The sequence below is a fragment of the Cupressus sempervirens genome, chromosome 3 (assembly GCF_028749045.1).
Source record: "Cupressus sempervirens isolate cs-2001-9-10 chromosome 3, ASM2874904v1, whole genome shotgun sequence".
In the NCBI taxonomy this organism is placed as follows: domain Eukaryota; kingdom Viridiplantae; phylum Streptophyta; class Pinopsida; order Cupressales; family Cupressaceae; genus Cupressus; species Cupressus sempervirens.
This window is the reverse complement of record NC_143120.1, coordinates 406,390,953-406,408,053: the sequence shown is the minus strand read 5'-3', so window position 1 is coordinate 406,408,053 and position 17,101 is coordinate 406,390,953. Positions and strand designations below refer to the sequence as shown.

The 17,101-nt window shown below is 35.7% G+C and overlaps 1 protein-coding gene across 3 annotated transcripts in view; it reads right to left on the bottom strand.

Moving 5' to 3' along the window:
- The window catches only part of LOC149566727 (putative serine/threonine-protein kinase SIS8), a 256,215-nt gene that overhangs the window by 209,317 nt on the left and 29,797 nt on the right, over positions 1-17,101 (bottom strand). For all 3 annotated transcript variants that reach the window (XM_089820069.1, XM_089820068.1, XM_089820070.1), the window contains one exon: positions 12,320-12,458. In XM_089820069.1, coding sequence (XP_089676195.1) covers positions 12,320-12,327 — 8 coding nt within the window. In that variant the 5' untranslated portion in view covers positions 12,328-12,458. The remainder of the gene's footprint in view (positions 1-12,319; positions 12,459-17,101) is intronic.

Here is a 17,101-nt window from a genome sequence, read left to right as displayed (position 1 = left end):
TCTGTAGATCCAAGGAGGGTCTCAATTATCACAGAATGTTCCGACATCCGTACGTTGACCATTAAGGGAGGGTATTAAGATAATATCTTATACTTTCTATAATAGTCAACTACTTGTCTGTAGTCCGTCTTTCAGTCTAGATAGGAATGTTTCCTATCCCGTCTCTTTTTTCTTCAGTCCAGATAGGAATGTTTCCTATCCTGTCTCTAGTTTTGTTTCTAATTCCGTCTTCAGTCTACGTTGTTTCTTTTAGAAACAACGTCCTTGTAATTCTTTATAAGGAACACATTTGTTCCTCTGTTAATAAATGAATCATCCAGAAATCCGTTAATCTGCCAACTCTTCTTGAATCTTCTCAAGTTATACTCTTCTTGAATCTTGTAACATGGTTATCAGCCAAGTCTGATTCTCCTTCTGTTGATGATACTACGTATAGGCAACTAGTAGGCAGCCTCATCTACCTATCTGCTACTAGGCTTGATATCAACTTCGCAGTCAGCTATATTTCACGCTTTATGGCAGCTCCTAAGGCTGATCATTGGATGACAGCAAAGCGTGTGCTTCGTTATGTGAAGGGCACTTCTAATTATGGACTTCTGTATTCTCGAAGTTCTAATCCTAAACTCAGTGGGTTCACAGATTCAGATTGGGCAGGCTCTGTTGATGATAAAAAGTCAACATCTGGATATGTGTTCAGTTTGGGATCCGGTGCAGTCACATGGACCAGCAAGAAGCAGCAGGCAGTTTCTCTCTCTTCTACAGAGGCTGAATATAGAGGAACTGTTAAGGCAGGATGTGAAGCTGTCTGGCTTCGTCGGATGCTTGGGGATATGCAGATGTCACCAGCAGGACCGACTACTCTGTTTGTTGATAACGAAGGCGTTATCAAGTTAGCACGGAATCCAGTCTTCCATGAACAAACCAAGCATGTGGATGTTCATTGTCATTACATACGACAGCTAGTTGAAGACGAGACTATAGATCTGCAGTATGTTCCTACCTCAGATCAGACTGCAGACATTCTCACCAAGCCTCTTGGTCCTGATAAGTTTGTCAAATTCAGAGGACAGCTTGGTGTGTTAGATAGATTAACCATTAAGGGAGGGTATTACAATAATAGATAAGACGTCTATTATTAGTTAATGGTTATCTTGTAAATATCTTTAGCTTTAGTTTGCTTTCGTTTTTTGCTTTCTCTGGAATAGAATGTTTCTATTCTTTACGATCGTTTCCTAAGGAAACATGGTCTCTTCCTTTTGTATAAATTGACCTTTCGGTCTCTGTTATTAATAAGCAAGTATTTACCAATTACCTTGTAATAAAGGGAACTTCAAAATGTGAACTTTTTTATTCTTGATTTAAGTCTCTCATTATTATATTGTGACTTTCTATCATCACTAATTAATCAATTTTGTAAACTAATTAGATGACGATCAAACCCCAACAGGGTATCTTTACGAGATCATGAATAGGACCCAAGAGTCATTAAAAAAATTACGGTGACGATAGACTCTAATATGATCCCATTTGGGAAATTATTGATAGGAGGTGGAACAATCAGCTACACCAACCCATTCATGCTACAGGGTATTTCCTCAACCCATGTTTCAAATTCAATGATTCTTTTTCAAACCCTAATGGAGAGGTCATGGAGGGCCTCTTTATAGTGCTTTAGAAGCATCATTTTCAAGATCACTCCACAATTCATCATAATGTGTGAAACAGATGATCCTAAAGATGGATCACAAATTGTGATCTGAAACAATGGGATAGAATGGTCAGTCGAATTAAAAACAATGGACCAAAGAACACTCAAATCAAATTTTATAACTATGCTTTGTACTCCAACTTCTATAACGGAACAAAAGTGAAGACGAACTTGGATGTCAAATTTCACCACCTTCATATTGAGATTGTAGATTTATGTGGATGGCCAAATGCTTTGTACCGTGAGATTCATGATCTTTATCTTGCAAGATGCATTTTTAAAATTATCATTAGGCCAACTATAAATGTCAGGAAGTACACTCTCTCTGATGAGCTCAATCTAAAGCTTATGACATTTCTTGAAGGAGAATCTAAAATTAGCTATCACAAGGGACCACTCGAGGAATGGTGGATTGCTACTCTTGAGTTTGATTACACTCTCACATTCATAGTACACCAAGTCATTCCATCTTTCAAGTTAATGCACGCATAGTATGGGGTACTTACATTACTTGGCATGTAGTCTACTCTGTCAACTAAAGTTCCAAAAAGTTCTTCCTAGAAATGTAGAGTTGTTACCAATGCATCCATTGTTGAAAAATTTAAAGAGTTCTACACATTACCTGAAATGTGTTGCCAACATTTTGAACAATAGTATTTTTTATTGTACCCAATTCTAGAACAACCATTAACTATTAAACTATTAATTATTGTGATGCATTATGCATTATGTCAAAATTATTAGATGATGTTTGCAAATCTTCTTCACTATTGCTTCAATGCGTACTAATTAATTTGACAATAGAATGTATATTTTTTCTTTATTTACTAATAACATTAATAATCGTCTATATAATTTTAAAATTTCCTTCAATGACTCATAACACAACATATTTCAGAGTTTAATTCAGCTCATAACACATATGGTATTATAGTTGTGAATTACAACTAATCAAAAAACTTCAAACATTCATTGAGAATGTGTTAAACTTCTGTAAGCATTTAAGAACCCGCACATAAAAAGTTCGTACAAGGTATCAAATCATGCGTGTCTACTTCCTCGTAAATTTGTAAGCATCCAGGACACCAAGATTCGAGCATAGGGGCACCATATAGGGGATGGGAAATTTTATAAAATTTTGGGAACCTAGGGGTATGGAAAGGAACAGCTATTAGGTATAATTTAAACAAAGTAAAAGCAACTGAAGTTTCAATAAGTATATAAAAAAGGCTGATTTTGCAATAACAAAGCTTCTAGAAATTTTCCCTAAAAAAACTTGTGTAATGCACAATGGAGTGGGCTGTCAAGTCCTTAAGACAAAAGGACATTATCTCCAAGTTTTTGCATCCATGGAACATCCAGAACATAAGAGACATCACCAACCCCTAGGGAAGCCTCTGTTTGGTATATTGTTATTTACACTCTTTTTCTTAATATACCCTTGGGCCTAGAAACTAATAACAATATCAAAACCATAACATCAAAATCCTTTGCAAGATACACAAAAATTGTGTTCAAACCAAAAAATTGTGTTCAAATCAAACAAAGACTAATTATATTTAGATTGATTTGGGATCAAACAAAGGTTGGTTAGTTTTAGATTGCTCTATGGTGAAGAAAAGGTTGATTAGAAAATTTGATTACTAAAAAATTGGATGTTGTTGGGCATGAGCCCATGACGCAACGATAGTTGCAAACCCTAACAAAAGAGGCATCCTTGGTTCAAATCACAAGAAAGAAGGAAGAAAATGGTTGATGTACAAAAAGTAAACACATGTGCTAATGATCCTATAATGGTGCACACGTGTGCTAATGATCGTATAATGGTGCAGACCAAGTCAAACGCTGTTGAAGGTGGACTCAAATAGTCAACTACTAAATGGGTCTCATGCTATAGTGGTTGTCAACACTGGGGCATGCGAGAGGCTATGCACATCAAACTTTGGAGTGTTAAGGAGATTGACATGGCAAAGGTCATTGGCAAAGTACCCAAGGGAGTCATGAGGAGGTCTAATGGGAGGCACAATGAAGAGGGTATGTCGATTGATGTGATTGATCGCAACGGAGTCATAAGGAGTCAAACGGGAGCCATAAGGTGTTTAGGTTTGTTCTACATTGACATGGTGGAGAGATAAGATGACAAAGGTCCCATATACTAGAGGGATAAGCTAACTACACACAAGATTGCGGAGCAACAAAGTTCGGAGCGATAAGGAAACGTGTCAGGCAAAACCAAAAGAGTGACAAGGAGATAGTAAATATAAAGGTCTGTGTATATAGATGCCCGCAAGAGAAAGATTTGGGAGTTGTTACTACTTCAACGATAACAACTACATACACGAGAATGGGATCCCCCAATATGCCCCCACCGGTTTGAAGCTCCAGTCAAAACCAATTACCAATCAAAAAAATTTATGGCTACTATTTAAAAGTTATTATTTGGAAATTTGGAGGATATTGTATTCAGGAACCATTTGTTTATCGAGTATAGAGGGAGTAGATATGAAGTGGGAACATAGATTTCCTTGTGGATCAGTTGAGCAATTTGTAAATTGATGAGAATATCCAAAACGATGGAGAGTAATAAGAGATGTGTTGAGACGATGAGATGTCAAGAAATAGTCAGGCAAAATGTTTAGGATGATCTTGATATAATTCTCAGGTAACCAAATATCTATGTAAACAGGTATACATGATCAAATGTTTCTAAAGCAAATATATGCAGTAATTAAAAGACACCAATGACACAATTACAGTGATTGGCAAAGACTATAAAAGTGATTGAACATATCATACATTGAAGACCGTATGCAGATGAGGAAGTACCTATAACATTATAAAACAAGACACGTGATTATGGTTAACAGCACCAGCAACGATAGTGACCTACTACAATAATATACATGTGATTGAACCTGTGGCTCTGTTGGGACTCAAAATCGAAACCCTGATTTTGAGTACCATTGAAAGATTAACCCTTATAAACACTTTTCGATGCATTTGTACCCGGCTGTACTTTTGAAGCCTAAGAGGTGTTCAATGTTTCTAACACCTTCCATTCAGTGTGTCTATGCATCCCATGATGATAAATTGTCGTTTCGAGCTATTCCGTGAAGTCTTGTTTTGAGCAATTGTCAATTTTGCATTTTCACCTAAGTGTCAAACAACGACAGGAAGCCTTGTTTGCATCTGAATATCTCGCACCCAGTAACGTTTCATGACTCACCGCTATGGGAGTATTTAGTGTCCATAACAAGAGCCTATGTTCCAGATTTCGAGTCATTTTGAATTCGTTTGACTAGGTTTTGAATCATTTATTGATGTCATGCTGATACAATTAGTTATGAATTCTGGGAAGCCCTGTTTGACTTGTTATAACTTTAACCCAGTTAACTGAAATGAGAAATTTCCTTTTGCATTGCATTGTAGAGGTCAGAGACTTGCTATGTTTCAATTTTGGGCCTATGACAAATCCGTTTGATTAGTTTTCAAATGCAATTTATATCTTTTTTACTGGTGTCGGTAAATGCAGATTAGTTGGTACCCCTGTTCGTGATGCCATATCTCGAAATCCGTGATAGGAGAGATCAAACGGATTTTACCACTGTGTTCTACTCCGAAAATACTTCGAGTGTGCCAATTTTTTAGTCTTGACGAATCCGTTTGCACACTTTCCCAGGTCATTTCCATTTGCAAAAAATGCTTTTCTGTCAATGTTTCCAATCTACAAATTCTGAGTAGCCCACTTTAACCATTCGCCATTTGCGTCCTATTATTCGTCATGAGCCCAAATTCCAGATTCATATTGTCCTCATAACAATGAACCAATGCCCCAATTTTTGTTTTCCCAAGTGTCAGTTTGCCTAGTTTTTGAAGCCAAATCCAAACGCAATTTAGTGTTTTCTAACATGTTTATGTGCAGGTAGTTCTGAGAGGGCAACTCTGACAATCAATATCTTTTGACTGAGAATTCGTCATGAGACGAGATTCGACGTGGTAAGAGTATGTGGAGCAAAGAACCAGCGTGTTTGATTTCAGAGCCTGCTCAGGTGTTCTTGTCAGTTTTCAAAGTCAGTCAAAGGACCTTCTAGCACAAAGTTCACAGTTTACAAATCCATGGTAAAATGAGTTTTGATTGATTAATCAATTGTCCAAACTTGATTCCAATCGGTATCAGGCAATCAGTGGATCATTTTGGTATTTCAGCTGTTCAAAAACGAAAAAAAATTTAGCCTGACCCACTTTGGGGCCCAACTAATTACGCGAGATTGATAAGATTGATAAAGATGTGAAATTGAATATGTTTAGAGATTAAAATGATGTTGATCATTATGAACTGCCAGGGTTTCTTCTGAAGAGTGGGGGCATTGTGAGCGTTAGCATCAACAACTAGTATCCCTCATTCCCAAACCATGATTAGTTTTCAATTTGGGAAAAAAATTAAACCTTCACTCCAAAGAGATGCAAATAAAAACTTGGGTTATCTCCTTTAAAGAAGTCTGAGAAGGGCACAAATGTAGTAACTAAAAGATTAGTTACTGTTGATGAAATTAAACTTAGAACAAAACCTATCATACTTCCGCCACCTTCAAGGCCACCTCCTCCATTGGTTATCAAGCAGGGCCCTCCAAAGAAAATGTTAGGCTCAAATGCTGGTGTAAATTCAAATGTATTGACTACACGTCGGCTTAAATCTGGTGAAACATCTAAATATTTGACTACTCAAGAAAATGAAGATTCTGCATCTGGTGGATCTCGAATTCAACATAGAGGAGATAAATCATCAATTTTAATGGATGGAATGGTAGAGGGTAGTTCTGCTACTATGAAAGAAGCTATGGAGAGAGCAGAAGTAAGATTCAAACTGGCCAAAAAAAGGGCAGAAGAGGCTCATCAACGAGATGAAAAGGAAGTTGCAGCAAAAGCAGCTAGGATGGCTCATGAGCGAGAGCAACGTGAAAGAGAAAAGCAAGAAAGAAATCAGCCTACGCAGCAAAAGAAGACCATATCAGGGAGAAATGCTGGAGCAAGGCATTTAAAGCAAGAAAACATGGCAGTCAAAGAAAAACATAGAAACTGTCAGTAATTGAAGGAGGATGCCAAAAGTAGACGAACAAGCCCATAATTCACGCCAAAAAGAGGGATCCACGCCAAATGTGGAAGTGTTAAGGTATGGAAGTCAGCACATAAACACAAGGAAGCCACCGATTGAAGGGAGAGATGCCCACAACAGGGGCTTTTTTTGTGACAAGGAGCGACAGATACAAATAAAGTTCCACGCAGCCATAAAAAAAGAGAACCCTCACCATCACCATCAAAGCAGAAGACCACGTCAAACAGATTGGAGCATCCATATTTGCGAAAAGGGGAAGCACCATTCAGTGGGAGGAGGCGGTCTTCTTCAGCGAAGCAGCTCGAATCAATATGGGAATAGCTGCACATTTGGAGGAAAACATTGGTGAAAGCGGCAAACAAAGGATAGTCTTAAGAAATTTAATCCCACATTGGGAGCACAGTGTCTTTTTTGAGTGCTTAAATACAACAACAAACCAATGACATAATGTCTTCTAGGCAAAGGCTTTTGGAAGCCTGACCCATGTGAGGGACCCCACTAATGACATCAGCCAATTGTCAGTAATGACGCAACAAATTTTAACCGAAGATGCATACGCGATGACATGGCACCAAAAACCCAAATGCACCCAGAAGCTGACACGTGTCCAGATCGAACGATAAGCGCATTCCCGCATCAAGAAGTTGCCAGGTAGTTAAATAATGCGGGCAAGCAAGGAAGTGCCACATGGCAGCGAGCCCGGCTAGTCATGATGTGGCAGATAAAAGGCAGGAAGAATAAGATTGCGCCACGTGCGCATCCTGTGGTCAGCACATTCCCGCAAAATAAAGTTGCAAGGAGATTAAGAAATACGGGTAAGCACCTAGGCGCCATGTGGCAATGGGCCCAGGCCGGTGGTGAAGTGACAGGTCTTGTGGCAGGTGACAGAGCAATTGGGCATCCAATCGGAGGCTGCCACATGGCAACCTGGTCAAACCCAAGTTGACCCGAATTTGAAGGGTAGGAGAAATTTGAAAAATGATAAAAAAAAAAAAAAAAAATTATTTCTTCAAAAATATGCACGTTCAGATTTTTTTTAATTGCAAAAGGATTATTTTCTAGAGTTCAAACTTTAGAATTTTTAAATTTTGAAAAAATAAGAAGTGCAGACCTGAGCCATATAGCAAAGGGGCATTTTTCAAACTGAGATTCAGGGGGTTTCTGAGAAGCAAATATAGCGATATTATATATCGCTAGAATCGGGAGAAGACGAACTTTCCAATTATGAGGTTAGTTTTTGCACAAGAATTCACTGGTTCAAGTTATAGCCAGAAATGTAAAATTTGGGGTCTTCTCAGTGGAATTGGTAAAAATTGAAAACCCAGTTAGAAAATTGGTAAAACATGGTAAGAATGTAGTTGCGGTCGATTTTGATCACTTTTATTTAGTTTAAACCCAAATTTTCACCAGCATTTCATGAGGTTTTCAGATTTTGGGCAAACAGAATGGTTTTCGTCATTGAACAAGAGATGTTTCAAGTCAGTTACAGAAGATTAATGAAAACCAAATCAGATCAAAGGGGAGAGAGATTAGAGAGATTCTTTTCACTGCAAAGGAGGGAATTTCAAGTGGACACATGTCATCTTCTGATTAGATTCAGGAATTCACTTCTTGTTTATATCTTTCTTCCTCTCATCCATGGTAGGGGTCGGTTTCAGTTTTTTGGAGAAAAACTACTCACTATTGTAATACCATGTTTTTGGTTCCAGCTTTGATGTATTCCCATCACTAAGACACCACATTTTCTTCAGCAATTTCTCTTGTATGAACAGCAATAGGAAAGATAATACAGCAAGTTCAAATCTATTAGGTGTTTCTATGTTTTGATTTCATGCATATGAATCTATTATTTCAAGGAAATCAATACAAAAAACAGTAAGTGCTGAGTTTCATTTCAAATCTTGTCTCCTTTATCAGTAGTTTTCAATGTTTTATGGTCTTTGAACAAAGAGCCTAGGTCATAGTTGCAGTCCCTTAAGGTTGTATGTTGTTTCATTGTTGCTTATAACTCAAGAAGTTATGTAAATGCTTCAGGGAAATCAACAAGGTTAAAAGTTTACTGAAGAGGATATCAAGTAAGAATGAGATTTAGATTGAACATAGATGTCTATTGACAAGGTGAATGGATAGATCAGATATATGAAGATACGAATGTCTTAAGTACCCATATGTATGTATTTGATTCATAGAATTGCCCAATGGATTAGGCACTAATCAGTTATAGCATCATTTAGTTCTCACTGCTGCATATTTGGGGTTTTGCTGAATTCAACATTATTAATCAAATGCTTTTATCCTTTCATGTTGAAGAGTTGAAAAGTCTAACCCTCACTCAGCTTATGAATTGCATTGTTTTGCATTTAGCTACTGCAGATATATGTCATCACATGAGTTAATAGGAGAATTAAGGGTTAAATCTACTTAGTAGATTCAGGAATATGTTTTTGCACTAGTACCATATAGATTGAATATGAGGTCCACTCGCCTAGGTTTTGCAAAGATTGAAGTAAAAGAAGGGTCAAGCCTTATAGTTGGCCTGGTGTCTGAAATGATATGTTAAAGATGGGAGTTAGCGGCCCCTAGATGTGTCATATTCTCAACAGGGTAATTTGAAACCTGTAGCATTTCAAAACACCAACAAGCTCGACAGCTTGGAATGGACGATTCAAGCAATAGAGTAACACACTTTAGATACGTGATTAAATGATGCATTCATCAATGATGATGCCGCCGAGCTTGTTCGTGTATGATATCACTGGGAGTTCAAATATGAAGCACCACCTATTAGATTCCAGCTCAACTGAAAGGTAGCACAGGAGACAAGTGTAGTTGAAGGCAATGAGAGACATGATGACACAGAAGCATTGAAGACAATCCTACATGTCTTTACAAATAGGGAAAGCAGCAGTAGGGAGAGATTATTATGTGACATACGCAAGCAAAAGAAGCCGCTGTAAGTAGACGAAACCCAAAAGGTTATCTGTGACTAGTATGTCTGGAAAACCATACAATATCAAAGACCAATCAAAAAATGTTAATACAAAGTTTTATTGGAAAATGAAATGCTTGCTAGAATCAATGACATAATAGAGAATGAATATTGAAGTGCCCCCAATAACAAGCCAGTGATATTAATGAATTTATTTCCTCATTTGATTATCACGACATAAATGAGCCATGCCATTAGATTAAGGATGATTTATTCAATTTATAATCAAGACTATTTAAAAATAAGGTGCGATTTATTTTGCAAGACCAGACTTTTGGATTTGAAAAGTCACCATCTTCTATTTATCAAGTATAAATAAGGAACAAAGGAGAAACAACAAGACATATTCGGATTAAACATTCGACATTCCACAAGAAATATTTATATATTCATTTGTACATAGGGATAAGGAGCACAATATGACTTTGTCATATAAAATTCAAAAATTATATTTTAATAATAAAATAAAAGGCCCTTTGTTAATTTTTATTGAAGACATGGAGATTTAAACTACAGTTGATTTGTCCTTTATAATCATTTTTTAATTTTGTAAGCATTTTATGTTAGCTAAGTGGACAAGGTCATTTATGGCATTTTAAACTCGATCATCACAAATATTGTGAAATATTTAATTGTTTCTGAATCTGTGTCCAATCTGTCTCCCCGACATAAGAGTTAAAGCACAATTTCCACTAGTTTAGAATTGTGTATATATATTTGATCCATCGCATCTTGATTATTAAATTGTTTATAGTTTATGTGTATAGAACATTATAGAGTTGTACGTTATAATCTTCATTGTAGTTGACTCTGTTGCCCGAATAAGCTAAAGCAATGGTTTTTTTATCATTGAAATCAGAACATCTATGACTTCCTTCTTACAAACCTCAAATCCGACGTTAAAACCTTCTACAAATTCATTCAATTCAAACACTCAGCATTCAATTTCATTTTGATCGAGTTTGAGGACCTTGCCAACCGAAGAACTTGCAAAGCTTAAATTTGCTATAGAAAAGCCTTGAACCAGACAATCAACGTTTGAGGTGAAGGTTTACCCGCCTAGGTGTAGCAGAGCCTAAAGTGCAAGGGAATCAAGGTGATTCTCATTCGTTGGCCAGAACTGATTGTGGAATCCTATCGAAGGAGTGGCGGGCTCTTGGAATTCTAATCTGCAGTTTTCGGAACCAACAATACCCACCCCCAAGTTTGCTCTCTGATTTATTGGCTATTTTATTCTAACTTCTTAAAATTAATATTTCACTTTTCAGGTAAATTTTTGTTTCCAAATCCAAGACTTTTAGAGTTTATTTCCGCTCATAAAACATGGTATTATAGTTGTCAATTACAACTAATCAAACAACTTCCAACATTGATTGAGAATGTGTTAAACCTTTATAAGCATTTAAGACCCCACACATAAAAGTTCCTATACTTGTCTTCTTTTCGGAATTTCAGTGAGCATTCAAGACAGCCAGATTCGGACATAGGGTCACTGTTTAGTGGATGGAAAAATCAATTTAAGGGATAGAAAAATCAATCAAATTTTGGGAACCCTAGGGGTATAGCAAGGGACAGCTATTAGTATAATTCAAACAAAGTAGAAGCAACTAAAGTTTCAAGAAGTATATAAAAAAGGCTGATTTCGCAATAACAATGCTTCTAGAAATTTTCCGTGAACAACTTACTTTTTTTTATAATTATGCACAATGGAGTGAGCCATCAAGTCCTTAAGACAAAAGGACGTCATCTCCAAGTTGCTGGATCCATTGAACAATCCAGGACATAAGAGACATCACCAAACCCTAGGGAAGCATCCCATTGGTATGTTGTTATTTTCACTTTTAACATTTTCCTTGGCATACCCTGGATAGTAATTAACACCATCATACCCATGGCATCAAAATCATTTGCAAGATACATAAAAATTGTGTTGTACTGATTCTTGCCGAGAAATTAAAGCTATAGGTACTGCTAGAATCGGTATGTACCCTCAACTTCTGCTTACACACACACACATCCTTCAATTTTTAGAGATATTCTTGATTAGACTTCACCTTGTGCAGCTTGATAACGGCTAGACTCAAAATTGTTATAGCTCATATAATCAATGCTCCTGTTCTCATTCTCACATTCACCTTGGTGCTTTGCTACAGAAAAGTATAAGCTCTTCATACTCTATACTCATTCATATTCTTTTATATATTACGGTTGCTATTTTTATAAAAACTGTCATCTTCAAATGATGAAATTATAACTCCAATGTTGAAATCTAATCTTGCATTAAACATGATAATTTTGTGCATTGCATCTTGGTTTTATATTTTTCCGACACAGATGTCTACCACTTAAAGTGTAGAACATATGAAAAGAAAGTAAACATTCAAGAAATTGCAGCTGAGTACAGTTATGGAAGCAATAGTATATGTAGTACAGTGTTATCTCCTGAAATCACCATCTAGCAGTAGTGGTAAAATTTTAAAGAACTGCAAAAAAAGCTAGGAGGTCTGACCTTATCATTTTTCTGGAGAAGCAGCTTCATGAGAAACCAATCACGACTACAATTTAACATCATGAAACTCTGCTGCAAACAAATATCTTTTCTCTCTTATAACAGGAAAATCTTCTTGGCCACTGCCCTGAATGTTTACCTAGTACAAGCAGAAAAGAAATCCTTTCATATAGATCCCTATGATTAAACATGAATAGACCATACTTACTGCAGACCAAAGATAATTCATAATTGCATCCTAAAACTCAACATTGGTTGAGTTAAAAATATTTATTTTGATGGTAAACATTTGTCAGCATAAAGGAAGAGATTAAAAAATCTAGAATCTTAAGCATTCACACGATTGTGTACCCCTCTGAAACTAAATTACACTAATTATTATTAGATGTTCATCCTAATTTTATGAAGACATTAACCTCAGAAAATTAATATTGAACCTACGAACCCTCTGTAGCAACAAAGTAAAGATAAGCAAAACATACCTAACTCAAGAACCAAGTCATGCAAAATCAGCATCACCCACTTGAGGAAAATCATTAATTTTGGGATTTAATCTAGACACTTGTGATATTTCAAAATGACAAGTGTATAATTGGTGCATTGTTACTCGTAAAACAATAATTATACATCTCAAGAAAGTATGATAGAAAATATTTATTAATGAATTGAAAAGGCCAAATAAAAATGACTTGTGATTACAGAATAACAAATGCATCTTACATGGTACTATTTAAATTTATTCCTTATTCAGAAACATTTTTCCCTCAGAGAATAGAAATTATAGATAATTCATATTGAAACTGGAACAAAGCAAACAGGATATTCTTAAAAGGTTACTGATACTGATAGGAGGCATCCACTTTATAGCAGAATATCTATCACCACAGTGGCAATCTACTTACAGTGCAAATACATTAGAATATGGGTTGAGTTTCAAAATTGGATATATCAGATGTGTCATGACACAAGTTATACAGTCCAAGTAGCAATGGTCAAATGCTTCTTTGAAATAAAAGAAGAGAAAAATAACAGCAGTTATTGCTGGCTGGCTGTCTCTTCTTGTAACTTTCAGTCCCTTAGACCCTTTTGGTGGTCTCTAGTTGGACATTAATAAATTATCTTATCCTGTCCCATCTTATCTAATGTATTCCCATATAATGTTGATATTGTCTCTTGGCATACCAGTTTATTACCATCATTTTAAAATTATGGGCCTATTGTTTACAATTGAGCATGTGTAGATATGATTAATTGATTCTCATGACTGCAAAATTGCTTGATATACTCTCTCATTTGACCAGCACTGTCATAGGAGGGGAAAAAGACGATGTTTGTGTTAGTTTTATAAAGCATTGCTGTAAATGTACTAAGCACTGCCGGATTGTTATGTGTATTCCAAAAGCAGCAACCTCTTGTATTTATAATGAGCATAAGCCATGAGGAGACATGTCCCTTCATGGTACATGTCTATTTGTCAATTAGATAATTAATATAATAACAAATTTAATTTTATATATATATATAATATTATTATTATTTATCAGTTAATCTCATATAATAATAAACTTATTCTCATATATAATGAACACACAAATATATAAATTATATCTCATATATAATTATATATATTCATAGGTTATCCAACTAAAACTACCAAACATCAACACTCCCTATTAGCTAGGGAGGATAAACACAAGACAGATATTACACCATTGGTAATATTAGGAATAGCAAATTTTAAGGATATCCTTGATTAGGAGATATCCACCATTCTAATATCACATTTGAGATCATGAGTATTGGCCTTTAAGAATATCAACACATGATATTCACCAAATACTCTAAGTATTAGCCTATTAGAATATCAACACACGATATTCACCAAGTACTCAATAAGTTAATGGTCTACAGAATATCAACAAATGATATTCATCAAATACATATTATATATCTATACAAACAACTCATAGACTGTCAAGTGAATGACATCTAACACTTAGTTGTTGATTTACAATATATAATCCATCATGCTCTATTTCAACATTTACATAAAATATATATCATGACTTAAGTTATTGTAAGATTGTCACCTTCCAATAACTTCTGCAAATACAAGTGATGACCTTTTAGAAGTCATCACTTCCTCATGATGTACACAGGGGGTAGACTCATTAAAATCACAGTCACACACAAGAACTTTCAAACTCCCTCAGGATATCAATCATCTAAGCTTCTCATGCAAAGTTGACTTTGAAGACGTGTCAGACTCCTTCTGAATCTAATATTAATCTCCTTTTTCTACAATAACATCTCTAAGGAAAGGATCAAGGCACATAGCTCTTCTAGTATGTATTGAAAATACAAATAAATAAAGGTGATTTTAAGATATAAAACAAAAAATACTTATCTCTCTCCTTGTCTTAAATTCCACTTAATATTTTCTTCAAAATGATCTCCTTGTATATATATCTTTTCATTCTAGGCAAAGAAAAACATCTCTTCCAGACATTGTCACCTTTAGACTTCAAAAGTTACAAATATAATAATTATATTTAATTAACAAATTCTTAATTAAATAAGTCACTTGCTCTTTGTTTATTTCCATTGCTGCCTCATAATATATGGTCACTTCCCTACTTACATGTTTTATTATCTCCTTTCAAATCCTTATCTTGCAATTTAATTAAGAATGGAATTTATGTTGGAATTCTGATTGAAAAGGAGTACTATCAAAGAGGGCGATTGTTGGAAATCTGATTGAAAAAATCATTGAAAGAAGAAGATTGATTGCAAAGAGGAAGATTGTTGATAAAGAATGTTTTCAATCATTGTTTTGTCACTGATGTCAAACCTGCTATTTGCTAGAATGACAATTGTTTATATGATCCAAGTACTATCATTTAGTTGATTAATGAAGAGGATTTAATCAACAAGATGTAACAAGAGTACCTAAGGGAAAGGTTGAGTTATGGTTTCGTAATTAAGTGCAAAGATTAGTGAAGACAATAGTAAAATGATGTATTGATAATATATTTAAAGATACAGAGGTTTGCCACACTTAGAAACAGTGGAGGAATAAGTTGAAACAAGGTTGACTATAGCGCTTAACTAAGTTCATTAGTGAGTGCCAAGCAAGCTAGTTCAAACCAAGCTTATTTTTAGTTAGTGCTGAGCAAATGCAAAATCTAGTATGTGCCGAGTGATACAGAAGGAGCCAAGCGTGTTCAAATGCCGAGCAAAGTAACGTGTGCCGAGCATCAGAAAAACTTAGAGAATGCCGAGTGAATCCATAGTAGGTGTCAAGCATCAGTCAAATGTAGTTGATGCCGAGTAACACAGTATGTGCCGAGCACCAGAATTTCAGTAGTGTCGAGTTGTTGCATTATTGGAAAAGGCAAAGATTTGCCAGATCTAAATTGACAAGTTTGTTACCTTGAATTTTGTGAACCAAATGGAAGATAAAATGATGAGTTGGTCGCACAGAATTTTAGATAAAACGTTTTTAGGCAAATTCAAGAGGATTATTCATGATGTTTCTAAAAGAATCAAGATATGGGTTAGATTCAATGAATCCTACCTAATCCATTCAAATTGAAATTAAAGGAGGGAAAAATCGAGCAATAAAAGCAATTCCAAACTTCTATTTAAGGAGTCACGGGCCAAGAAGCAAGAGTTGCTGGTGTGCCAAATTGTGATATTGTTGAAGGATGTCAAGGAGAAGGTGAAGGAAGAACAGAGCACACAGACTCTGCTTCAATAAGTGGTCATAGTGGAGATTGCACTGGTACATTGAGCATGGAGACTCAAGGAGACAATGCTTGAAAGGAGGACAAGTTGTCAAAGCTACAGAGACTGAAAGCCAGGCAAATGGTGAAGAGTTGAACAGAGATTTGAAATCTGCAAGTTAAGTTGTGAGTTGTATCAGGTCAAAAGCCCTTGTTGTTACTCTCTAACGATTGTGCAAGCTAGGGTAAAATCCTATGGACTTAGGTTGGTTTAACAGCCATTTGTAAATCCTTTTACAGGGTGGCATTCCAAGTGAATGTTCTAAAGTCCTCTAACCAGGCCCACTTCTAACAAGGTGGTTAAATCCTTTAACTAGGTCACATTTAACAACGTGTTGTAGCCTTTAACAGGGCAATCCTTTCACAAGGCATCACTTCAGAAGAGTGAGAATTGAGTACCATGTTACTGGTGATTTTTCCCAAATTTGGTTTCCACATAAATCACTATGTTATGTGTTGATCTTTCATGTGTTATGCTTGCATGTTGATTTACAGTAACTTGCTAAGTAGGAAAGTTTAAGCTTGGATGAACAAACAATTTTATAAGCTCACTTAATTTGATGAAAAAGTTTTAATTGGACATTTGGACCCTGAATAATTGATTCACCCCCCTCTCAGTTATTCTAAAGCATTTCTAACAATTTCAACGCGTTTAGGCTTTCTTTGTTCCCCTTACATTCAATCTCCCTTCCTTTAATATCCGTGTGCTGACATATCATATGTTTATCTGCCTTCAAGGGTTGACCTAATAATATCTTGTTTTCAATATATTTTCTTATCTGGCATTAATGACAGTAGTGTTTTTTCCATTTTCTAATAGACGTTCTATAATTCCATCATTTTCTTCCATTCAATTTTTGCCATCAATCATACTCCGCTTAATGCGCAGTCCCTCCTTGTCCACAATGGCAATAATATATATTTGTATTTTAAGTTATTCTTCATTCTTAACACTAACTGAGATTTATCTGAATTGTTGACCTCTATTAGTTTGGGT